This window comes from Hemitrygon akajei, chromosome 20, assembly GCF_048418815.1.
Source record: "Hemitrygon akajei chromosome 20, sHemAka1.3, whole genome shotgun sequence".
In the NCBI taxonomy this organism is placed as follows: Eukaryota; Metazoa; Chordata; class Chondrichthyes; order Myliobatiformes; family Dasyatidae; genus Hemitrygon; species Hemitrygon akajei.
The window spans coordinates 59,784,381-59,811,747 of NC_133143.1; the positions used below are offsets into that span (position 1 = coordinate 59,784,381).

Genomic DNA, 27,367 nt, shown 5'->3' on the forward strand with positions numbered 1-27,367 from the left:
TCCAGTGTCCAGTGTCTTTCCAGCCCGATTCTTTGACCTGGACGTGTACAAGTCCTGTGGTGATGGTAGAATGCAGCCAATGTCATTTTCTGCTGACCTGACAGTTCACTGTAGTTTGTGTAAATTGAGATACAATGCTGCACCAAACCAGAGAGTAACGGCCAACGAGAGGATGCTCTCTATGATGGCCGTATAGCATTGCAACAGTATGTTCTGGGGAAGATGGAATTTTATCAACTGCGCATCCTCTGCAGAGCCTTTTTGTTAATGAAGGAGATATGCTTCTCCTACATGAGGTCTTGTGAAATAATGATGCGCAGGAAACAGCATTAAACATAGAGTTGTTGATAATGAGAAAAACTACTGGATCTCACAGGAAAGTACGTTCATTTTGGTGGAGGTGCCAAACGAAAGAATCTTTTAGGAGGTTACAATCCTCACAGAGAGTAAGTAAGTTTCCTGCATGATGTTGTGTGCCTTTGGAAGCCATTATGGGCTTCAGTTATGTACAGCAGCTGCCAGCAACTTTACAGCAAACCAAGAATAGTGCAGTGTAGCAAACAAAGAACAGCTGATGACAACTTAAGTCTCCAAGGTGACATTTGCTTTAGGTGAAAACAAATAAATGGTCACCGACTACCAGAAAAGTTACACTCCACTCATAACGGAAATATAAAAGGCCTGCGGGTAAAAAAAGAACCAACTGCTTGATGGCTTGTGGAGCTCCTTGATTACTGAGGATATCAAAGGTTACATGGAGAAGGCAAGAGAATGGGGTTGAGGGGGATGGTAAACCAGCCATGATGGCCTGCTGAAAACCTGAGGGCCAAATGGCCTATTTCTGCTCCTATGTCCCATTGTCTTCTGGCCCACAACAGCGACTGCTTATTCCCCTCCAACGGGCTGTGTGTGCTGCACTAATTTTTTTTTGACTCTCCCTTTAGCAAAACCAATCCCGTACTAAATTAAGTGTAAATTCTGAACTCCATAATTATTTGGCATAATTCATTGATACATCTATGACTGAGTCATGACTGGCATTCAAACTTCAGGAAGCTGAATCAGAGCTTGCAATCTCACCAGGCTTTAATACATTCAATTTTAAGAAGCAAAGTCAAATAAAAATAAACTCTCTTCTTTTTGTGAATATAAGCATTATAGGGTTGTTGCTTGTAAGCCAACTATGGCTGGCTTAAAGCCAAGAGAGTGGATGCTTAGCAGATTCAGTCAGAATCAAGGTTCAAAGTACATTTATTTCTAAGTATGTATACCATATACAACCTTGAGATTCATCGCCTTGCAGGCAGCCACAAAACAAAGAAACAATAGAACCCATTTTAAAAAAAGGCTGTTAAATACACAGTGTGGAAAAAAAAAATAACAGATTTGGACCGGTGTTTAAAATCGGCCAAACAATGGGTTGTTCTTCATTCTTGGACCCAGGCTTCAATACACTCTTGGGCCCGGGCCGCGCAGCCTTGATTTGTCCCGTACCTGGCCTTCCCAGTCTGACCCAGCACAAATCAGTCAAGCACCCGCTCGTTCCTCTCTCACAGGCCCACCACCTCGACTGTGCCCTGCCTCGGCTTGGACCTGCAGCCGTGCATCGGTACAAAGTCTGCTCCAGCCATGGGCAAATGTTGGCTCATTCCTCACAGTCAGGCCTGGGCCCCAGTCTGTACACACCATGCTACAACCGTCCTGCACCTCTGAGACTTCAGTTCATGCTGCAAAAATGCCAGATTGTACTGGCAGCTTGAAAGCTCAACTCCAAAAGGGGAGCTACAGGCTATCGATTGCAGTGATCTTTTTCTGGAAAAGGTGCGATTAACGGTTAGTAGTTTTGTTTACTGCCAGTAAGGCGTCGCTGTATAAAGTAAATGAGTCGTGCAAAAAGAGAGCAAAAATAGTGGGATGATGTTCATGGGTTCATTGTCCATTCATAAATCTGAAGGCAGACGGGAAGAAGCTGTTCCTAAATCATTGAGTGTGTGTCTTCAGGCTCCTGTACCTCCTCCCTGATGCTGGCAATGAGAAGAGGGCATGTCCTTAGTGGTGGGGTTCCTTAAAGATAGATGCTGCCTTTTTTTTTTGAGGCATTACCCTATTGAAGATGTCCTTGATAGTGGGGAAGCTAGTGCCTGTAATGGAGCTGGCTGAATTTACCCACGCGCTAACAGGAAGGACGTACAAGCCTCTTACAGACAGCTCCGGAATTGAACTCTGAACTCTGAAGCTCCGAGCTGTGATGGTGTTGCGCTAACTACTATAGCGCCCCATGTAGGCATCAGTAGGCATTGCAGAGCAGTCGCATAATAAAAGATCTGGCTACACATCAACACTAGTCTTTAAATCTTTCAGTAACTAATTTTATTTTAAACAAACTACTGTACCAAATAAGTACCCGGAACTATAAAAGAGTTGACTGGAATGGTTTCAGGACTATATAAAAATCTTAAATATACCAGATTTTTCAAGCCCAAGGTTAAGTTTCCTCTATAAACTTCCAGATTTATTAAATCAGCCTTAATCCACTGATTATTACTTTCTGTCATTACCAATTTATCACTCAGGTAATTACACCATGTCCCTTTCTACACCTCCTGTAACGGCAGCTAGTTCTCCAGCTGTGAAGACAGACCACAAGTACAATACTTGTGCTCAACAGCGATTCAGGCTAGAGTGACCACACAAAAAAACCTTGTAAAATGGATCAAGATGAGTCACTGAAATGCTTTCCCATACCTCATTATATTGAGCACTTCCCTGAAAGTGTGTGAAGAGTGAGACGGCCGGTAATTAGGAAGAGAATCTTCAGCCCACAGCAGCACTGAAAGATTTTGGTGCAGAGCAAAAGGTTAGCGAGCTCAAAGGCAGGCGGGTTTGAAAAGACACTTTGAAAGGTTCCAAAAATAGACTTGCACATTCTGTACAGAAAAATGTTTCGGCAACTTGATTTTGCTCTTTTGCTCAAAATTAGCCAGATGCTTCTTTAAAATAACCTTGTACTGGAGAGAGAGAGTCATCAACACACATTGCACAGTTAGGATTTTGTTAATGAGTTCTATAAATAGGAAAATCTAAAACTTGAAAGCAATTGTTTTTAAATAGGCAATACTACAGTTAATTAAGGCCTAAAACAATACATCTGTATTTAACTTCAAGGATAATTGCGTCTGCATGTTGCAGGTTAACAAGGCAAATTATAGCCGCTGCAATGTGCAAATTAAGGTCATCAACCAGATTCAAGATTCAAGAATGTTTCATGTGATTTCTAGTATACAAGTGTAAAGGAGAATGAAATAATTCTTACTCGGGATCCGATGCAGCACAAAAAACACATAGTAAGATAAAAGAACACATTTGTAAAAGGCTAAATAAATATATATAAGATAGTTTTTTTTTATATACACACACACACACACACACACACGAGTCATTTATGTCGATAAAGTGATGCTAGGCACAGCAGTGTCTGTACACAAGGTCATTCTGACAGGAAATTATTAAGTAGTGGTGGTTGTGGTGGGGGGGCGTGTAGGAGTGGAAGAGGATATACGATACCTGCCGAATATCTGGCCTGAACAAGTTGTTGGAACTCCGGGTGGGGGTTGACAACCTCTGGGTCACTACAGTCACCTGCTCCTCACTGTTCTTCATGGTGAAGATGCTCAGCAGAACCACTCAGTCACGAGGTAGCTTTGCTTCGTCGACGTCCACAGCAAGCACTAATCTCAGGTTAGCTCAGCCAGGTTCCGGGTCTGTGCTACGTACCACCATTTCCTCCTAGAAACAACGAGTTAAACAAATTTTAAATTTTGAAGAGTTCAAAACTCTTACAAACACAAGAGATTCTGCAGATGTTGGAAACCCAAAGCAACACACACACACACACACACACACACACACACACACACACACACACACACACACACACACACACACACACACACACACACACACACACACACACACACACACACACACACACACACACACACACACACACACACACACACACACACACACACACCCCCCCCCCCCCCCCAGTGCTGGAGGAACTCAGCAGGTCAGGCAGCTTCTATGGAAATGAATAAACAGTCGACGTTTCGTGCCCAGACCACTCTTCGGGACTGAGAGGAAAGTGGGGAGTTGCCTGAATTAGAAGGTGGGGGGAGGGGAAAGAAGTTAGCTGGAAAATGATAGTTGAAGCCAGATGGGTGGGAAAGGTCAAAGGCTGGAGAAGAAAGAATCTGATGAGAGAGGAGCGTGGACCATAGGAGAAAGGGAAGGAGGAGGGGACTCGGGGGGAAGTAATAGGCAGGTGAGAAGAAGTAAAAGGTCAGAGTAGGGAACAAAGGAATTTTGTTCACTGGAAGGAGAAATTGATATTCATGCCATCAGGCTGGAGGCTATCCAGACAGAATACAAGGTGTTGCTCCTCCAACCTGAAGGTGGCCTCATCTTGGCACAAGAGGCGGCCATGAGTCGACACACTGGAATGAGAACTGGAATTAAAATGTAGGGCCACCAGGAAGTTACCTTTATGGCAGATGTTGCTGAGGTGCCCAATGAAGTGGTTCCCTCCCCAATTTAAGACGGGTCTCACAAATGTAGAGAAGGCCGAATCGGGAGCACCAGACACAACAGATGACCCCAGCAGATTTGCAGGTGAAGTGTTCCCTTACCTGGAAGGACCATTTGGGGCCCTGAATTGAGGCGAGGGAGGAAGTGTATGGGCAGGTGTCGCACTTGGGCGACTTACAACGATGGGTGCCTGGAGAGAGAAGAGTGGGGAGGGATGAGTGGGCAAGGGAATCGCGGAGGAAGTGATCCCAGTGGAAAGCAGGGGAGGGGGGAGGTAAAGACAAGCTTAGTGGTAGAGTCCCTTTGGAGATGGCGGAAGCTACGGGGGATAATGTGTTGATAATTCGGCCTCACTAATGTCTTATGCAACTCCAATACTTCTAAATTCAGTAACAGTTACTACCCCTCAACCATCAGGCTCTTGAACCAGCAGGAATAACTTCACTCGCCCCATCACTGAACCGCTCCCATAACCTATGAACTCACTTTCAAGGACTCTTCCTCTCATGTTCTCGATACTAATTGCTTATTTATTTATTATTATTATTTCTTTTTGCGTTTGCCGAGTGTGCTGTCTTTTGCACACTGGTGGTTTGCCCTATTGGCGCGGCTTCTATTATGGATTTATTGAGTACACCCACAAGAATATGAACTTCAGGGTCATATATGGTCACATATTGTACTTTGAAATACCACAATTTATACAAATTGCCCATCCTTAACTCCCCTGAGGAAGTTCTGGTGAACTGTCTCTTTGAACTGTTAGAATCTTGTGACATGGGTAATAGCTGCAGTGCTGTTTGGAGGGTGGGGGGGGGGGGGTGTTATTCAGGATGTTGACAGAATAGCAATATATTTCCAAATGAAGGGCAAAGACTGCTTGGGTCCATGGGTGCTGGTGAGGACAGGAGCTTAAGAACACATGTTGTGCATCCTGTGATTGCAGTGGGAGAGTGTCAGGGGTCGAGGATGGATTGGGAGTGACGAGGGGACCAGGGAGTCATAGAGAGTGTTATCCTTATGAGGTGGGTAGGAAAGAGGTGGCTAGTGGTGAGATTCCTTCAGGGCCATGGGAGGTATCTGAGATAATGTTCTGGATGTGGAATCTGGTAGGCTGAATGGCAGCTAAATGAATTCTATCTTGATTGCAAATGTCACTCCACTCTTTAAGAAGGGAGGAAGGCAAAAGGAAGGAAATCATAGGCCAGTTAGCCCAACTTCAATGGTTGGGAAAGTGTTGGAGGTTTAAAGATGAGGTTTCAGGGTACTTGGAAACTAATGATAAAATAAGTCAAAGTCAGCATGATTTCTGAAAACAGAAATCTTGCCTGATAAATCTGTTAAGAGTTCTTTAAGGGAGTAACAAGCAGAGTGGACAATGGAGAGGCAGTGGATGTCATTTACTTGGATTTCCAGAAGGCATTTGATAAGATGCCACACACGGCTGCTTAACAAGATAAAATCCTATGGCATTACAGGAAAGATACTGGAATGGATAGAGGAATGGCTGACAGGGAGGAGGCAGTGAGTGGGAATAAAGGGGGCCTTTTCTGGTTGGCTGCCGGTGACTAGTGGTGTTCCTCAGGGGTCAGCATAGGGGCCACTACTTTTCACATTGTTTGTCAATGATTTGGATCATGGATTTGATGGTTTTGTAGCAAAGTTTGTGGATGATACGAAGACAGGTGGAGGGGTAGGTAGTGCTGAGGAAGCAATCCAATTGCAGCTGGATTTAAATAAATTGGAAGAATGGACAAAAAAGTGGCAGGTGGAATACAGTGTTGATAATGCATGATAATGCATTTTGTTAAAAGGAACAATAGTGCAGATGATTATCTAAATGGTGAGAAGGTTTAAACATCAGAGGTGCAGAGGGACTCATGAAAGACTCCCGGGTTGAGTCTGTGGTAAAGAAGACAAATGCCAAGTCAGCATTTATTTCAAGGGGTATATGATATAAAAGCAAGGAGATAATCCTGAGGCTTCATAAGACACTAGTCAGGCTGCACTTGGAGTATTGTTAACAGTTTTGGGCCCCATATCTCAGAAAGGATTTGTTGTCATCGGAGAGGGTCCAGAGGGGATTCACAAGGATGATTTTGGGAATGATGGCATTAACATATGAGGAGCTTTCAGCAGCTCTGCGCCTGTACTCACTGGAGTTTAGAAGATGTGGGAGGAACTCATTGAAACCTACTGAATGTTGAAAGGACTAGATAGGGTGGATGTGGAGAGGATGTTTCCTATGGTGGGGGTGTCCAGAACAAGAGGGCACAGCCTCAAAACTGCAGAAACCTTTTGGAACAGAGGGAAGGAGGAACTCTTTTTAGCCAGAGAGTAGTGAATCTGTGGAATGCTCTGCCACAGACTGTGGTGGAGGCCAAGTCCGTGGGTGTACTTAAAGCAGAAGTTGATAATTTCCTAATTGGTCAGGGCATCAAAGGATATGGCGAGAAGGCAGGTGTATGGGGTTGAGTGGGATCCGGGATCAGCCATGATGGAATGGCAGAGCAAACTCAATGGACTGAACGGCCTAATTCTGCTGGTATGCCTTATGGTCTGATAGTCTAATCTGAAACTTTCCTCTTTAGCATGTCTATGAAGAAAGGTTGAGCAAGCTAGGACTTTACACATTGGAGTGAATCAGGGTGACAGATGATTTCATAGAGCTGTACAAGATGATAAGAGGCTTAGATAGAGTGAAAAGCTTTTTCCCCGGGTGGAGTAATGACTAACATTAGATGGCATAAATGTAAGGTGATTGGAGGAAAGTGTAGGTGGGGGCGGGGGGATGTCAGAGTTAAGTTTTGTTTTTACACAGGAAGTGGTGGATGCATGCATGAAATGTCCCGATGGTGGTTGAGGCAGATTAATCAGGGAGGGATATTTAAGAGACTCATAGATGAAAGAAAAATGGAGGGCTATGTAGAAGGGAAGTGTTGGATTGAGGCCAGCACAACATGGTGGGCCAAAGGGCCTACACCATTCTGTGTTCTATAATTCCTTTCCTCACTACAGGTGCCTTTCAAACCATTGATTTCCTCCAGTGGTCTGTCTGAGTGCATGGATATGTGCACTCACCCAAATCCCAGAGCAGACATCCATTGGAAATTAGCAATGGCATTGCTGTACATCCCAACAGGGGCGCGCACACATGGCTCAACACAAAGCACCTGAATTATTCAAGATGCCCCTCATTGTTTTCAATACGCACACCAAAACTGTTATTTCCTGACAATGAAACATTAACATTGATTCTAGTGTCTGAAGATTTACTACACATCTGGGAACGCTTGAGAAATATAACCTCCACCTCATCAGCTACGTTCAGGATAGTCAGACGACCGAAAAAGATTCAGGGTATCTTTCAGCATGCCCACAAGTTAGAGTCATAAAAAACTACAGCTCAGAAACAGTCCCTTCAGCCTATCCATTCGTGGAGATCCATTTAAACTGCCTAGTCCTATTGACCTGCACCCTGGCCATAGCCCTCCATACCCCTCCTATCCATGTACCTATCACACATGCACACATGTACACCCTGTCTGAATATCCTGGCGTCCTCCTCCCAACCCACACTTGTCACTTTTCATCTTTTATTGCTGCTGAATCACATATTTATATGACCGTTTTATTACAACAGTGTCAGTAACAATATACTATCTTACATAAACATGCTCCTCACACTTTATGCCAACCTGTCAAACTTCAGGCCAAGACTCTCAAGGGCTTGTGCTAATTTTATTTTGTGACTGTATCGTATTGTGCTGGATCGTAACCATATGTACTCTGTGTGACTAGACGTACTGTGTTTTGCACCTTGGCCCCAGAGGGACGATGCTTCGTTTAGCTGTACAATAAACTTGAACTCGAATAAATCAGATAAGGCAACTCATGTGAACAGTAGACAGAAACAAGCTGCATAAAATATTGAATAGCATTATTTTAAACGGAATTAGTTTCTTCAGAACATATTTAAATGTTCAGAAATATACATTTATTTTTAAATTTGAAAACTATTACAATATATTCTGAATTACAGAATAGAAATTCAAGAAATGTATGGGTAATTACAGGAAAATGCCTTAATCATAGCATCTGCAGTGAAGTTAACTGCACCTAGATAGAAAGAGGAGTTGTAAAAGACACAATAGTGGGTGTGCTATGTTAGCGGTGGAATATGTGGCAACACTTGTGGGGTTGGCCTCATCACACCGCTGGGATTTTTTGGTTGCTAATGCAAAAGACACATTTCGCTGTATGCTTCAGCGTGCGTGTGATAAATAAAGGAATCTGACTGTGAATTAGAAAATCGGTGAACTTGCATAACTGAATGAAAGTGGCGGTCAATTAGGCAGTTAAGATTGCCCTTATCGTGGTTGGTGTTAGAAAATCAAGAATAAGCTGTGAAATAACTGAGTCACCATCAACCATGGATGTTACATCCCAGCTGTTTACGTGATACGGAAGCCAGGGTAGTACGATATGGAGAGCAAGCTGCTACCCACACAGCAGTCTCCCTCTCTCCATGCAGCCGATGAATCCAAAGTAACAGCAGAGACCGATACAGTTCGGCACCAGAGGCTACGCAGGAGTTGCCGGTCAGCGTTGAACTCAAAGTAGGACTGCCTTAGGGACTCAGTCTCTGGATTTTCCTTCCGGGTTTACATCCTAAGCCTTCCTCGTGACTGGGTACAACCACAGGGCAGCAGAGGTTTGAGATCAGCGTTCTCCTCCAGATGAGCTGCCAACCACGGTTGATGTGCCCCATCTGCCCAGAGCAAATAGTGTGCAATGTTTGCAATTGTATAAATCTTGATGACAGATGTAAATTGGAGAAGGAAATGTTCCAAAATACTGACTGTACTGCTGGCAGATGGAAAACTACCGCAAGGATAGAATATAGATTTGATATTAGCAGTTTCTATCAACAAAGTTATAGAAGAAATAACATTTTAGACAAAGTGCCACAAAAATATATCAAAAGTAGTAAGATCCAGAAATCAAGATATAGATAGAGGTACACAATCAATATCAAGAGATGTTACTTTTGGATAAATACTGACTGGAAAAAAAAAATCATAAAACAGTAATTTTGCATAATTCATTAAACAAAAAAATTGCACATTTATGTTCACTGTGGTAATATTGCAAGGTGGCCAAATGGACTTTCTAGATCTCAGTGATCATCTATATTTAACAGGACATTATCTTCATGCTTTTAATCTTCAGCCTGCAGTCTAGAGGCTAGATGCCTGTCCTGGAGTTGAAGAATTGTCTGTGTGTGTGGGATGTTTTAAAAAAATTATTCATTTATGGGACGTGGGCATCGCCGGCTATGCCAGCATTTGTTGCCCTTGAGAAGGTGGTGATGAGCTGCCTTCTTGAACCGCTGCAGTCCCTGAGGTGTAAGTACACCCATGGTGCTGTTAAGGGAGGGAATTCCATGATTTTGACCCACCAACAAGGAAGGAACAGCGATATGTTTCCAAGTCAGGATGGTGAGTGACTTGGAGGGGGATTTTCAAGTGGTGATGTTCCCAGGTATCTGCTGTTCTAGTTCTCCTAGGTGGTAGTGGTCGTGGGTCTGGAAGGTACTGCCTGAGGAACTTTGGTGTGCTGTTGCACTGCACCTTGCAGATAGTACACACTGCTGCAACTGTTCGTTGATGGTGGAGGGACTGGATGCTTGTGGAAGGGACCAGTCAAGGGGGCTGCCTTGTACTGGATGTTGATGGAGCTGCACTCATCCAGGCGAGTGCTGAGTATTCCACTACACTCCTGGGTGGGTGTGAGGGAGGAAAGGGACTTGTTTTGCTGTTGTTGTTCTGTTGCTTGTTGGGTTCTGTGTTGCTCTGACGAACATTGTGGGAATGCTATTTCAGTGCGACAATTGCGGGCTGCCCCCAGCACATCCCCAGGTTCAAATTGTTCCAATGGTTCCGTTTATTGTCAGAGGATGTACACGTGTACAACCTGAGATACTCGTCTTCCCAGACATTGATGAAAAAGCAGAACAACCCCAAGAGAATGAATGACAGAAAAACGTTTGAATCCCAAAGCCCCCACTCCTCCCTCCCCTGTACAAGCAGTGGCAACACTAACAACACATTTCACTGAATGTTTCGATGAACAAGTGATAAATAAATCCGAATCTGAATGTAATTCATCTGTTTCATCATTCACAGCTTTAGATTAGTTTCAGATTTTACCTAATCACGACGGCCAATGTATCAGAACTTCTCCTCGTTACCTCAGGGTTTTCCTCACATGCAAATCTATAATTTATTGTCACTGATTGCATAACTATGCAGGATACACATGCAAACAGGGATCATTGTGCCTCCAGCTGTCCAACTCTAAACAATATAAACTTCCCAGAAATTTCCGTGCTTTTGCTTAAGGGCAAGAGGAATCTGTGTTAAGTTAATAAAAGCTGAGAGAGATTTAGGTAAGAGCTTGTTAATATATGAAGAGCTTCTTTATCAAAAGCATTAGCACTTCCACATATAACAGTATTGATAAATCTATTGGCTAGAAAATTCTTAATACATAAAACATTATAAGGACAAGCATTACAAGTGCAGTAACTAACAGTGCCACAAACCACATGCTAACCAATCTTCTGAGGAAAGAATACTGATCCACAACATCAATTCCACTTCTCTCTCTGATGCTGCCTAGCGCATTGACCATCTCCAGCGAATTAGTGAGTTACAAAACTACACATGCTCTACTCTTCAAGGTCTTATCACATATAGACATTCCACAGAAAACGAGATTGCTAACCTCTCAAGAAGCAGAGATAAAAATATAAAGTACTCAACTAAACTAGGTGGTAATGTGTGCTGTGAGGAAGATGCAGCGAGGTTTCAGGGAGGGGGGATATATAGAGGCAGAGTGAGAGGGCAAACACATGATGAAAATATGAAAAAAATACGAGTTCATCCATTCTGGTAGAAGGAAAACAGGAGGTCAGAATATTTTTTTTAAATGGTCAGAGATCGAAAGTTGAAACTTCTGGTATTTTGGTATTTGGTATAAATACTTGGTTTTTAAACTTTTCTTTATCGCTCCTTGAGTCAGGAGGCCAGATTTGTATGCAGTAGATGCATCTACATCTCCTTCTAACTGCTTGCTAGCTTTTCACATTAATTTTCAGTAATTAATCCTATTCAACAACGGAATATTTACTGGGCTTGACAGGATAGATCCAGGGATGACAATTCCCCTGGCTGGTTTGTCTAGAGCAGGCCCGTGTCTCAAATTAAGAGGTTGGTTATTTAGGTCGCAGGTTAAGAGTAAACTAACGGTTTATACTTCACTAACAGTATCTTTTAAAATTTATTTAGAGATGCCGCACAGTAACAGACCATTCTGGCCCACCCAATTACACCCACGTGACCAATTAACCTACTAACCCATACGTCCTTTGAATGTAGGAAGACACCTGAGCACCCAGAGGAAACCTACGCGGTCACAGGGAGAACATACAAACTCCTTACAGGCAGTGGAGGAACAGAACCTGCTTCAATTGCATTGTGCTAACTGCTCCGCTCCCATGCTACACACATTATGGTTAGGTTCTGACTGTCCCTGAACCACTGTACTCTTCAGAACAATTTAAATTCACAGTACAATTCCAGAGATCCAGTGCTCTTGAAGTTGAGTAATGCTGGACTGGATTTTCCAGGCAGTTAATACTTGCATTAATTCTCCTACAGACTTTTAATATGCTTTGATACTTAAACTGGAATATTGTAAACAGTTTTCAAAGATACAAAATAAATTTATTATCAAAATATGTGTGCAGCATACAGTCCTAATATTCTGCTTCTCACAGACAGCCGTGAAACAAAGAAGCACCATGGACCCAGTCCGTTCACAGAAAACATTAACCACCAACGCACCTCCCCCCCCCCAATCGCACAAATGATAACAAAAGGAACAAAACGCATAATACAAAACTCAAACTCAAACAGCATATTTCAGATTGGGCCCCTAATCTAAGAACTGCTGTACTGGCATTGGAGAAGGTCCAGAGGAGATTCACGAGAATGATCCCATGAATGAAAGGAATAGCATGCGAGGAGCGTTTGACAGCATTGTGCCTGTACTCGTTGGAGAGGAATCTAATTGAAACCTAAGACATACTGAAAGTCCCAGTTAGAGTGGATGTGGAGAGGATGTCTCCTTTCGTGGTGGAGTCTAGAAGCAGAGAGCACAGCCTCAGAATTAAAGGACATCCTTTTAGAAGAGCGATGAGTATGAATTTCTGTAGCCAGAGGGTGGTGGATCTGTGGAATTCATTGCCACACACGGCTGTGCATGCTAAGTCATTGTGTATATTTAAAGCAGAGGTTGATAGGTACCTGATGTCAAAGGTGTCAAAGGTTACGGGCAGAAGGCAAGAGAATGGAGTTTAGAGGGATAATAAACCAGCCATGATGGAGTGGTCAAGCAGACTGAATGGGCCGAATGGCCTAGTTCTGTTCCTACGTCTTATAGTCTTTACAAGGCACTGTAATACAATTTATCTTGAAATGGACAAGTTTAAAAGGAGCACAGAACCATAGGGAAGGAAACATGGTAATTATCAGCTAATTAGTCAGAAGCTGAATCATTTGGATTTCCGGTCAGATAAAGGATCACTGAATTTTACTGTACCTTGTTTGTAATTTCCACAAGTCATTTCACAGAACTTAAAAACATCCAACATACCAAATCCACAATGCAGAAAGAATTAGTAGGCTCGATGAAACGTCACCATCCACAGTCAAATCACCCATCTAGCATATTCATTCAGCGCTGTCCCTCATTACCGGGTTTATTCAACATAATTTCATAATTTGACCAAACTCTCGAGTAGAGTGCTGTGGTTAATACACAAATTTATTTCAGGGAGGCGTCATGGTTGAGAGGAAGAATTTACTGACTGAAAGATCCAACACCCATGAGGAAGTCACAGTAACAGCCACATACTCAATGTCAGCAAGAGCAAAGAACAGATTATGAACTTCAGCAAGGGGAAGTTGGGAGGACACACATGGGGAGGGGTGGGGTTTAGCTGTAGAGATGGTCAGCAGCGTCAATTTGCCAGGCGTCAACACCTCAAAGGATCTATCCTGGACCCAACACGTTGATGACGTTCATTGACGCTCAGTTACATCCATGTCGCCAGTTAAGCTACTAACCCATCTTTGGAATATGGCAAGAAACTGGAGTACGTGGAGGAAACCCAAGTGGTCGCAGGAAGAATGAATGAACATCTTAAAGGCGGCAGCAAAACTGAACCCGTGTCACTGGCGCTGTAACAGCTTTTCTCTAACTGCTACGCTGCTGTGTCACCCTCTAATACAAACCGAAAATCTGCAGGTACTGGAAATCCGAGTGACACGCACAAAATGCTGGAGGAACTCGGCAGGCCAGGCAGCATCTGTGGAAAAGAGTACAGTCGACGTTTCGGGCTGAGACCCTTCAACAGGACTGGAGAGAAAAAAAAGGTGAGGAATCTGAGTAAGAGAGCGGGGGCAGGGATGGAAGAAACATGCGATTGACAAGCCCCATCTGCCTGAAATAAATAATGTGCAATGTTTGCAAATGTATAAACAGAAGTAAACTGGGATGCTCCAAAATGCTGACTATACAGCTGGCAGATGGAAAACCACCACAAGGATAGAATATAGATTCTATATTAGCAGTTTCCTTTAACAAAGTTATAGTAGAAATAAAATTTTAGATTAACTGCCACAAAAATATATCAAAAGAAATAAGATTCAGAAATCAAGATGTACATACAGTTAAGCGATCTACCTCAAGTGATATTACTTTTGGATAAATATTGACTACAAAAACAAAAGTAATTTTGTATAATTCATTAAACAAAGAAAAATTGCACATCAATGTTCACTGTGGTAGTATTGCGAGGTGGGCAAATGTACTCTTCAGATCTCAGTGATTGTCTATACCTAACAGGACATTATCTTCGTGCTTTTAATCTTCAGTCTGCAGTCTCGAGGCTGGAGGCCTGTCCTGGAGTTGATGGGTTGTGCGTGGGTGGACGTGAGGGAGGAAGGGGACTCGCTTTGTTGTTGTTGTTGTTGTTGTTTTGTTGCTTGTCGGGTTCTGTGTTGTTCTGCCGAACGTTGTGGGCAAGCTATTCTGGTGCCAGAATAAATGCGACAACTCTGGGCTGCCCCCAGCGCATCCCCAGGTTTGAGTTGTTCAAATGGTTCCTTTTTATTGTCAGAGAACGTACACGTGTACAACCCGAAATACTTGTCTTCAGAGACGTCCATGGAAAAGTAGAACAACCCCAAAAGAGTGAACGACAAAAATCCCAAAGCCCCCACTCCGCCCTCCCCTTCTCAAGCAGCAGCAACACAAGCGACACATTTCACTGAATGTTTCGATGAACAAGTGATAAATAAATCTGAATCTGAATGTAATTCATCTACTTAATCATTCACTGTAGATGTATTTTAAGTACAGCTCACAGTACTGGAAAAATGCCAAGAAAAGATATGCAAGTAGTAGGCTCTGGAGAATACGCCTTGTTCTAGAAGGAAGTGGAGAGGAAAGGTCATCCTTTCAACTCTGTTGCAAACCTGCTTCCACGTGTGAAGACTCCCACTGTCTCCTGGTAGGTAAAATAAACTCACTTCAAAATCTAAGTGGAATCCTGCTTTTGATAATCTGGGTGTGGGGGGTGGTGGCAGCGGGGAGCATGGTGGGAGGGGGGGGGGAGGGTGTTGGCAGAGGCACGCACTGAATTTCTACAATTTGGCTCAACCATTTAACTCTTCCGCAGAGAGTGTCATCATTTAACAACAGAATCACAGCGTGCTTTGCCTCTAATTCATTCCACAAAAATTAATGCTGTAGTTGGCCAGTCCTAGCAGAGCCAGAATCAATGATGTTTAACGACCAATCTTTATAACTCATGCTTAAATCTGATTTAAACAGTGGTAGTAATCAATTAGTACAACATAATCGAAATAATATTGGCATATAATTTTTATATAAATAAAATAAAATTCCCTCCCCCATACTTGTTCTTCCATTCCCCACTCTGGCTTCTGACCTCTTCTCACCTGCCTATCACCTTCCCCTGGGTCCACTTGTCCTTCCCTTCCTCCTACGGTCCGTTCCCCTCTTCTACCAGATTTGGCCCTCTCCAACCCTTTTTCTTCCCCACCCACCTGGCTTCACCAAGCCTCCTTCCCCTCCCCCCACCTTTTCATTCTGGCATCTTCCCCCTTCCTTCGCAGTCCTGAAGAAGGGCCTCGGCCCGAAACCTCGAATGCCTGACCTGCTGAATCCCTCCAGTGTTCCCTGTGTTCCTTTGGATTTCAAGCATCTGCAGAATTTCTCGTGTTTGTAATAGACAAAAGATTGTTTTCCATTTTCAAATACCTATCAATGCAGAACGGATCTAGAGGTAGTGTAGTGGTCAGCTCGATGCTACGACAGCTCAGGGCATTGGAGTTTGGAGTTCAAATCTGGCAACAACTAAGTATATTCTCCCTGTGACTGTGTGGGTGCTCTGGTTTCCAATGACCTTCTGGTTAGTAGGCTCACTGGTTATTGTAAATTGTCCTGTAATCATGCCAGGGTTAAATGCAGTACCGTGCAGAAGTATTAGGCACACATATACATAGCTAGGGTGCCTTAGACTTTTGCACAGCACTGTAGTAATCTTATGTATTGTACTGTACTCCTGCCGCAAAAAAAAAACAAATTTCAAGACATATGAGTGATGTTAAACCTGATTCTTATCTGGGTCTCTACAGGGAGGGGAAGGGGGCAGGGAGAGGAGAATCAGGGTTAGGAAAGGAGAGGGGAGGGAGCAGGAAGCACCGAAGAGACGTTCTGTAATGATCGACAGTACAATTCTCCACGTTACCCAGAAAAGGTGTAATTGTTCTGAGATTCCAAACCGAGTAGCTGCCACCCAGAGAGTCTTTGGATGGTTTTTGTGGAGGAGATGCACCAAGAGGCTGGCATTCCACCCAGCTTACCAGGGAGGTCCACAGCTTTGGTGTGGAACCTTTTGTTCAGATTGTACGGAAAGGAATGACAAAAGTTAAACCACAAAATCTTATGACCTTAACTGCAGTGGGTTGACCTCACCTCAAGCACAGCAGTCTAGATTAGTAACAGTCTCCTTTGCCACTAGTGTTGAACCTTGGGCAGATGCACCCAGCCTCATCGGCCATGGACCCACACAATAAAGAGACATTATCTTCCCCAGAAGTTAGCATTCCCAATCAAATGGGCACCTGCAGTAAGGAGTGATGGAAAATGGCACGTCAATACAGAATGCTCGTTAATATTGTAACGGGCATCTTGACTCCAGGTTAGGAAATTCCTTTACCCAATCAAGGTATGCTTAACTCAGACTGAGAGCAGATATTGAAGGCACTGCACTTACTAGCTCTGATACTTCATCAAAACATATAGTGTAATACGTTAATAACCAATACACCCAAGGACGTGCTGAAGACAGCCCACAAATTTTGCCACACATTACAATGCCAATACAGCATCCCCACCATGTTCAATAAACAGTAAGATCCTCACTGTTTTGCTTCATGTCTTCTTTGTTTTCAGCCAGTAATGTCGTGTCATCAGCGTTACTGATGATTCTGCCACCAATTCTCACCCTCAATTTCCCTCATATAATATACTCCTGCCTCCCTGAAGATTTGTTCAGCGTATATTGAGAAATATACCTGACATAATCATTATATATACCTGAAATATAATCACTATGTACTAGCTATTTACTATACTATGTAATCACTATGTAATCACTTCTAGGTACTGAATATTACTATGTATTATTTTACTAGACACATTTTGCTATGTATTGTTTTAACTAGATACTTTGTACTCTCTTAGCTGCATACTGTGGCAATTACAGAACACTTGTTTAGCTAGCAGCACTATTAGCTGAAATGTACTCCATGTATTACACTCAGCCTTTGTTTAGTAAGAGATAACGGTGGCGGACAGGATGGTGCGAGCAGGAATGTAATGTGAGGGAGGTTGTCTGGAAAAATAACCTTGGCCAGGAATAGGGCCCCAATGCGAACTGGAGAGAAATACTGGTGGGGCACCGAGAACTAGGCAAGAGCGATTGATTAGTTAATGAATAGATGATATGCAACTAAAAATTGATTGGGTATGCTGATAAAACCGAACTGTAACTGAGATAAGAAATTACTATAAAGAATGCTGTACACCAGAGCTCGGTGGGCTTTCGGTGACAAGTTCATTGATTGCCTCAGCCTTTGTTTGCAAATAAAGGTTTAAACTTCTCGAAGAATTGTCTGCGTCTCCTGGTCATTTCAAGTAACCACGACAAAATTGGCGTCACGAACAGGATCGGAAAGGGACCCGCGAAAAAGATTCGGCGGGTTGAGGCCGCTTCCCGGTTCCTCGGGAGCACTCACAGAGCTAACAGAATTACGGGTGCACCCAGAAAAAAGGTAAGCGCTTTGTGCGACAATTTGGACTAAAATTCTGTTGGTTTTGGGGGTCTCGGGGACTCAGAGGTGTGTAGCAACTGCCGAAGGGTCTCTCCGATCCAAAGAATCTGGCAGAATTGGAGGTTTGACAGGAGGCTCAGAAGACTGATCGAGAACACTGCAGTGGGGGTAAATACAAATAAGGTAATAAGAAGTTGAGTAAAGAAAATTCCACGTAGTGTTGGTAAGTCCCTGTGGATACCGCTTCGTATGAAACGAAGGGCTGAATGGGTAGGGAGAGTGAAGAGAAACTTCTGTGAGTACTGCCCTAGGTTGAGGGCTGCTCGGACAGAACGGAATAGAAGGTAAGAAGAATTTGATAAATTGCTTGAATACTGGTAGAATAAACTGTAGGGCTAGGCGTGGAGATAGGATCAGGGAGGTATTTGAACTGTGAGATTTTTTTTTAAAGAAATAATACCTAAGAAGAAGAGAATAACATGGTGGAAGGAAAAGGAACAGCAGTAGACATACTGTGCAAGAAATTCCCGGTAAGTAGAGGTGAGATTATTGCAATTTCAGAGAAATGGGAAAAAGGAACCAAAAACCTGCACACGAAATGGCCAAAAGAAGGGACATTCGATGTAAGCTTGTGTGAAGAGATGGAAGCACTAATTAAAAATCATAAACCAAACGATAAGTCCAAGAAAAGGGAGGAAAGGAGAGAGCAGGAGATGGAAGTGTTGAAACTTTTTAGGATGGAGGGAGAGAGATTGAGAAAGACAGGCAGGATATTGATAATAAACGAAAAAGACAAAAGGGAACAGGAAAAACAGTCGGGTGGGGGAGAGGAAAAACCTAACAGAAACCCGGCTTCAGCTCCATACCCGGATCTGAAAGAAGTAGAAAGACCCCCTCCCTATCATGAGCAGGGAACACCCAAGCAGTGCCCCATGATATCAGGAACAGTAAGCCTGCAGGGGGAAGTAGAGGTCTGGGACCCTAAGGAGGAAAGAAGGAAATATGAGAGGGTGAGACAGGTGCTGAGGAACAAGATAGAGAGAGAAAAGATAAGGATGGAACAGGATAGAAGGGAGATGGAAAGAGAAGTGGAAAGGCTACAGCAGCTGAGAGAGAAGAGGGATTATGAGGAGTATCGGTTATACTGTAGAGACAGACAGACTAGAAGAGAACAGGAATCATCTAGACGGCAAGAACGGAGTGAGTTGAGAGGAAGTTGGAGGAAGGTAGGAGACAAGAGTTTGGAGGAAGCACGAGAGAGAACAGAGAGGCAGATATTGGAGATGGAAGAGGGGACTAGAGGATAGAAGGAGCAAGGGAGAAGGTATACCCCAAGGAGGTATGAGTGGCAGCCAGTAGAAATAGGGTCAGCAATAGATGAAGAACCAAGTGAGGAAGGAAGCTTGATTACATGGAACGGGGAGAAGGAAATGCTGCTATTGCTGGTAAAAGGATTAGGACAAGTACAGTATATCCCTTGGGGATCCCAGGACCTGGAAGGGCTGAAAAATACTCTGCCTAGTCTGCACGAGAGGGCAGGAAAGTGGATTAGAGCCTTCGAGGAGGAAACAACGGGATGATTGTTGGCTCTGGGAGATTTGAAGGCACTGCTGATAAGGTTGATGGGAACTTCCAAGCTAAAAGAACTGATGGAAATGGCTGGCTTACAGAATGTGGACAGCCCACAGACTGATGGGACCAATTTTGATTCAGTGAGGCAGAGGGTATGGCAGGCCCTCAGGAAGCTTTATCCACCCGGAGTGGACCCCAAAGTCTTAAAAGGGGGAACCACTGGGAGACACTGAAAACCCAGCAGCCTATGTAGAAAACCAGTTGAAAAGGTGGAGACTGGAGACTGAGCAAGAGGTGGAAAATAGCTTGTTTCTGAACTCACTGTTCCGACAAAGCATTCTGGATGCAATGCCTCCGCAAGTCAAATCTAAGTTGGAGGAAGTGGTTGGGCTGTTGTTGCTGACCCCACAAGCATTCAGCGATCATGTAGTCCATGCGGTGGAGAAATATCGGAGAGACAAATGAAAGCTGGATGAGCAGCAAGAAGAGATGCAGCGAAAGCTATTGCAAATGCAGCTCGAAGAACTGAAAAAGGAAAAAGAAAAAAGAAAAAAGATGCTGCCAGCCACCACCAGTGTGAGTACAGCCATTAAAGTGAATGAAGCAACACTAGATGGAGGAACCGGTCATTCTGTCAGTCAAGGGCCAGAAAACCCCATGCCAATAATGAATGTCTTCGGAGGAGCATTTCCACAGATGCCCTATTGGGGACAGAGTAGAGTTAAGCAACAGCCCAGACAGGACTGGAAGTTATGGGCAGACTGGTTAGAAAGCAGACTAGAGGGATGGGGTGCGTGGCTGACCAAAATGGCAATGACTGCAGGTATTGTGCTGATAAGTTGTGCATTTATTCTGTGCTGTTTTCTTCCATGTCTCAAGACTTTGGTAGTGCGTGTGACAGCAAAACAATTCCCGATGCTCCTGGAAATTGTTGAATCTGACCCCAGACAAGGAGAAAAACCGATGATGTACTGTTACAGTCTGCGCGATGCATCAGATGGACTGGAGGGTGTTAATGATGTGGACACCAGTCTGTAAAGGTGTCCGAGTCTTTTTCCCTGTTTCAGCTACGGAGGGACAGGTTTTTGTCTCAGCAGCCTAGGGTAACAGAGAGAGATCATTTTGAGCTCCGAGTACGGAAATTGTAGTTGACCCAAATTTGGGATTAAAATGCTGGACTTTATTTTGGCTTTGGTGCACGGCCTCTGAGTGTTCTCTTTCTGTGTGAGACCCTGTGGGTCTCAAAGGGAGGATTATATTGAGAAATATACCTGACATAATCATTATATATACCTGAAATATAATCACTATGTACTAGCTATTTACTATACTATGTAATCACTATGTAATCACTTCTAGGTACTGAATATTACTATGTATTATTTTACTAGACACATTTTGCTCTGTGTTGTTTTAACTAGATACTTTGTACTCTCTTAGCTGCATACTGTGGCAATTACAGAACACTTGTTTAGCTAGCAGCACTATTAGCTGAAATGTACTCCATGTATTACACTCAGCCTTTGTTTAGTAAGAGATAACGGTAGCGGACAGAATGGTGCGAGCAGGAATGTAATGTGAGGGAGGTTGTCTGGAAAAATAACCTTGGCCAGGAATAGGGCCCCAATGCGAACTGGAGAGAAATAATGGTGGGGCACCGAGAGCTAGGCAAGAGCGATTGATTAGTTAATGAATAGATGATATGCAATTAAAAATTGATTGGGTATGCTAATAAAACCGAAGAGTAACTGAGATAAGAAATTACTATAAAGAATGCTGTACACCGGAGCTCGGCGGGCTTTCGGTGACAAGTTCATTGATTGCCTCAGCCTTTGTTTGCAAATAAAGGTTTAAACTTCTCGAAGAATTGTCTGCGTCTCCTGGTCATTTCAAGTAAACACGACATGTACAAATTTAACAGGTGGGGAAGAGAAAACAGCCTTGTCGTACCCTTTTACAGATGCTGAATCGTTCTGCTCCTCCTTGCTCCGTTCAAACTGCTGCTTCTTGATTGATGTAAAGATTGCACATAAGGACAAGCAAATTTTCCAGTACAGCCATGTGCCCTAATGTGATACATAGCTTGTCATGATTGACGCAGGCGAAGGCCTTGCTGTAATCAATAAAGCACATTCAGATGTTCTTCTGGTAATCTTTTGTCTTGTCGAGAATCCACCTCACATCTGCACTGACGTCTCCTCTTCCCCTTCCTTCCCTGAAACTTGCTTGCACTTCAGGAAGCTCCCGTTCTAAATAAGGTTCAAATCTTTTCTGAATGATCTTTAGTAAAATCCTGCTGGTGAGAGGAATGAGGGCGACTGCATGATCATTTTCACACTCTGGCAGATCGCCTTTCTTCAATATTGGTACAAACGCAGATTTCCTCCATTCACTTGGCCATGACGTTGTCTTCCAGATCGGCTTGACAGAGCATCATCAGTATTACAACAAGCAGTGTCTGATTGCTGCAGTGTTTCAATCGGATTTCCATCAACAGCAGGAGCTTTATTCTTTGGTTGGACTTTTAATACCGCTTCAGCTTCTTCCTTCCTCACCGTCAGCTCCTGATGATACTCCTGCTCCAGTTGATCTTTCTGGTATAATGGCTCACAGTATTCCTTCAGGTACGTTGAGCATGGCGCCTTGTGCAACTTCCAGCATTCCCATGAAAGACTGGAATTTTCTCTTCAGTTCTCGTAGCTTTCTCATACATACTTAGATAATAAATATACTTTGAACTTTGGACAGGCCACCCCTGGGCCTCCAGTCTATGGCACTGGACTTTCAAACACTCAGACATCAAGCTTCCATTCTCCCTGGACTCTCACACCTGCAAACACTGGGCCTCCAGCCTCTGGCCTTACAACCATCGCCACGATCCGAAATACAACTAAATCAGAACAATGACGTTGACAGACTTCGCAGCTCGGCCCCATCTGGATCAACTTTTCAATGCCGCACATACACTATGCACCCCGTTGTGGCTTTCGGTTAGCAACGGTTGCCATTCCAGGTGGATTCATCCTCCAAAACAATTGTGCTGGTTGGCAGGTCTCCATTAATGTGGTTGTGTGCAGCCATATACCGAGAGGATATAAATGAATGCGGAGTACTGGTTTATAACGGTCCATAAACACAAGAGATTCTGCAAATGCTGGAAATCCAGAGTAACACACACAAAATTCTAGTTACAAAATGGACACTCTTTAAGAGTAAAAGCAAAAGGCAGTTGCCTATATGCAAAAATGATAACTTTGGTAACATGTTGAATGAATAATGCCAGTTCTCAGCTTTTTTACAAAATAAGCACATCAACGATCAACCGGCCATATATATTTACATGCATTAAGAATTTGCTGAGGTGTTTTGGCACGACATGCAACAAAAACAATATTCAACTATTATAAAGAGTAAAGAATTAGGTATAAAAATAAAGTTCAAAGCAGATTTACTACTAAAGTAAATATTCACCACCGTATGCAACCCTGGGGTTCATTTTCTTGCAGAAATACTCAATCCATAACAGAATATCAACTATAATAGAATCAATGAAAGACCATTTGTCCTGTTTTCAACCAGTGTGCAAAAGACAGCAAACTCTGCAATACAAAACAAAAGAAATAATAATAATAATAAGTAAATAAACAATAAATATCAAGAGCATGAGATGAAGAGTCCTTGAAAGTGAGTCCATAGGTTGTGGGAACATTTCAATAATAGAGTGAGTTGAGTGAAGTTATCCCCTCTGGTTCAAGAGCCTGATGATTGAGGGGTAGTTACTGTTCCTGAACCTGGTGGTGCGTCCTGTATCTTCTTCCTGAGAAGAGAGCATATCCTGGATGGAGGGGGTCCCTGATGATGGATGCTGCTTTCCTGCAGTCTGTGGAGATGTGCTCAATGGTAGGGAGGGCTTTACCCATAAAGGACTGGGCCATATCCACAACTTTTTGTAGGATTTTCCATTCAAGAGCATTTATGTCTCTATACCAGGCTCTGATGCAGCCAATACTCTCCACCACACACCTATAGAAGTTAGAGATTGAAGTACAAATATGGAATGAAATGTGGATAAATCTACACAGATTTATGTACATGCCACTTAAACAGACTGTTGAGAAAAGTAGACAGATATTCAGCTACTGAGAGAACATAAAACCTTTTGACACGCACAGGAGGTTAACAAATTGCATTCTATAGGAAATGTTGCCTAGACAGCTTTGCGGTTAACCACTTAGGGGTTCCACTTACAGTCGCTGTATGGAGCTGTAACGGAAAGGAGACTCGTGGAAATAATGTGAAAGAAGGAAAGGCAGAATTTTGATCAATATAAATAATAAGATACAAGTTTATTCGGACACAAGAGATTAGAAACGAATCGCAGATGACAAAATGTAAGCACACAGCAGAGTTGCCATTCTGCCCTCCCCCAGCAGATATAAAAGGTCTAGAAATTTTCATTATCCTTTCTCACATCTCATTACAAAACCAGAAGTTAAGCAACAAGTGCGAATCAAATTATACATACACTGCTCCCAAGCATGTGAAAATCTGAAGTTGCTGGAAATCTAAAGCAACCTACACAAAATATCAGAGGAGCTCAGCAGATTAGGCAACATCTTTGGAAAAGAGTCAACAGTCGACATTTTGGGTTGAGACCCTTCATCCGGACTGGAAAGAAAGATGCGAAGTCAGAGTCGGAAGGTGTGGGGAGAGGCGGAAGTAGGACAGGGTGATGGGTGATGGATGAAACCCGGAGAGGGAGATGCGGTGAGGCAAAGAGCTGGAAAGTTGACTGGTGACAGAGATAAAGGGCTGGAGAAGGGGCAATCTGATAGGAGAGGACAGGAGACCATGTGGAACAAAGAGGAGGAGGAACACCAAACGGAGATGACGGACAGGTGCCGAGATGAGAGAGGAAAACAGGAATGTGAATGGTGAAGGCAGGCAATTACTGGAAGTTTGAGAAATTGATATTCATGCCCGTTAGGTTGGAGGCTACCCAGATGGAATATAAGGTGTTGTTCCTCCAACCCTGGGTGTGGCCTCATTGCAGCAGTAGAGGAGCCCATGGACTAACATGTGGGAATGGGAATGGAAGGAGAATTGAAATGGGTAGCTACTGGGAGATCCCACTTTTTCTGGCGACGCTTGGCGAAGCGGTCTCCCAATTTATGTCAGGCCTCACCGATACACAGGAGGCCACACCGAGCACTGGATACAGTAGTTGACCCCAACAGACTCACAGGTTGAAGTGTCGCCTCACCTGGAAGGACTGTTTGGGGCCCTGAAGGGTAGTAAGAGTGGTAGTGTAGGGGCAGGTGTGGCACTTGTTCCACTTGCAAAGATAAGTACCCGGAGGGAGATCAGTGGGGAGGGACGAATGGACAAGGGAGTTGCGTAGGGATCTGATCCCTGTGGTAAGCGGAAAGTTGGGAAGTTGGGGAGGGAGGGGGGAAAGAGGGAAAGAGGTGCTTGGCTGTGGGATCTCACTGGAGATGACGGCAGTTACAGAGAATTGTGAGCTGGATGTGGAGGCTAGAGGGATGGTAGGTCCCACCCACAAACTTGCTTTGGGCCGATTGAGGCAACCGTCTACTGAGTGGAACCAGAACAACCAGTGTTGCCCTCTGTTTCCAAACACATTGACACTCTGCTGGATACTGGGCTCAGGAAAGGGATACTGAGGGTCTGGGTGGGAAAACGAAGACATTTGTCAGGATAGGAAGCTGGGATCAAGCAAATTACCATGCTGTCACTCCAAACAAAACAAAATATACTTTGTTTTTCTGGGCAGCACAGCAACAAGCATAATGCTATTACAGTTCCTCTGACCCAGGTTAAGTTCTCATCACCGTCTGTAGGGAGTCTATATGTTCTAGCCATGTTGACACAGTTTGCTCCGGGTACTCGGGTTTCCTCCCACTTTCCAAAGGTGTATGGGTAAGTAAGTTAATTGGTCACATGGGTATGATTGGGGGGTAGGAGCACATTGGGCCAGAAGGGCTTGTTACCGTGCTGCTTCTCCAAATAAACAAGTCAGGAGAGATCCCCCTAAAACAGGGGCCCTGCACCAACTTTAAACTCACCTGTTTCATGGCAAAATCTATCATTTTTTCTGCACTGTGTAACATCTAAAGAAGTGACTTAAAAGAATAATTTCAAACAGTCTGGAACGTTGGCCATTCCGGCAACACAGAACTCCCAAGCATGTGGTGATTAATGAGGTTTTGCTACACAATATTAAACAGTGACTTAAAACAAACAGGATGTGTGCAACGGCCTTTCAATGATTTAGGCAGTAAGCAGTCATGCAATATTTATGGGTCACCCATCATAGCATCTAAGGCCTTAGCAACCAGCTAAGTCCAATCTGAAACAAGTTACAGAAAGTAAACATCCCGAAGTTTGTTAAGTACCCACCTTTTTACCGGATTTCACAGTAACTGGATAGAGGCACATTTTCCAATCAATACCTTAAGGCACAGAGCAATGTTTTAGATATAAATAAACTGAGAGAAACACAAAGGCTATTTACAGAAAAGACCTTTAACCCTGTTCGTGAGTTATTATTGAAAATTCTGTAAAACCTGCGGTACATTCGGAACTTGAAAATTAGGCTCATTTTAAATAGCCGGAAACAAAGGCATTTATTGAGTCATAGCAAAGTACAGCACAGAAACAGGCCCTTTGGCCCATCTAGTCCATGCTAAGCTGTTTAAACGGCCTACTCCCATTGACCTGCACCGGACCATGGCCCTCCATGTCCCTACCATCCAAACTTCTCTTAAACATTGAAATCGAGCTCACATGCTGAAAATGTGGCCAGAAATCAGGGTCGAAATCTAATTTAAAGACCTGATTTGTAGTAGAACACAGAGATGTATAGCTTCATGTTTACAGGTTTAAACTAATTTTTATATTTGAATTAACAAATTGAGAGATTTGAGAAACTGTGCTTCATCCAATTGAAAATATTAAACTGAATTTCACACAGAAAGTTTTAAGAACATAGAACACTACAACTCAGCACAGGTGCTCCGGTCCACAATTTTTACCGGTGTTATAACTTGCTTAGTTTAAGCATTGTAATCATTGTAATGTATTTTGGGATATTAAGTAACCAAATAAGACTCAACATGGAATTGTTTTTTTTTTCTGAATGTCTGCTGGCAAAGACAGAGGAGCATAAATGAAAAATCACACATTCTAAATATGCTCACAAGACCACAGAAGGTTAAATATTAATTACATGTTAATATGACTCAACAACATAAAGCAGCCTACGTTCCAGACCTTCAGAGTCAACTGCAAATCAAAATCATGTTTAATTCAGAATCAATTCAAATGGCATGTAAATGATGTCCACCTATCTAAATAAAAGACCATAAGACACAGGACTAAGAATTAGGTCATTCAGCCTATCAAGTCTGTTCCACCATGGCTGATTTATTATCCCTCTCAACCCCATTCTCCTGCCTCCTCCTCATAACCTTTGATGCAATTACTAATCAAGAGTATATCAACTACCACTTTTAATATACCCAGTGACTAGGCCTCCACTGCCATTTGTGGCAATGAATTTCAGATTCACCAACCTCTGGCTAAAGAAATTCCCCCTCATCTCTATTCTAAAGGGATGTCCCTCTATTCTGAGGCTGTGCACACAGTCCTAGACTCCCCACAACAGGAAATATCCTCTGCAAGCCCAGTCTATC

General features: G+C 43.3%; 1 protein-coding gene across 2 annotated transcripts in view; it reads right to left on the bottom strand.

Annotated features, from left to right (window-relative positions):
• osbpl3b (oxysterol binding protein-like 3b) overlaps positions 1-27,367 on the bottom strand; it is a 176,928-nt gene that overhangs the window by 128,290 nt on the left and 21,271 nt on the right. For both annotated transcript variants that reach the window (XM_073024393.1, XM_073024392.1), the window contains exon 2: positions 3,565-3,786. In XM_073024393.1, coding sequence (XP_072880494.1) covers positions 3,565-3,660 — 96 coding nt within the window. In that variant the 5' untranslated portion in view covers positions 3,661-3,786. The remainder of the gene's footprint in view (positions 1-3,564; positions 3,787-27,367) is intronic.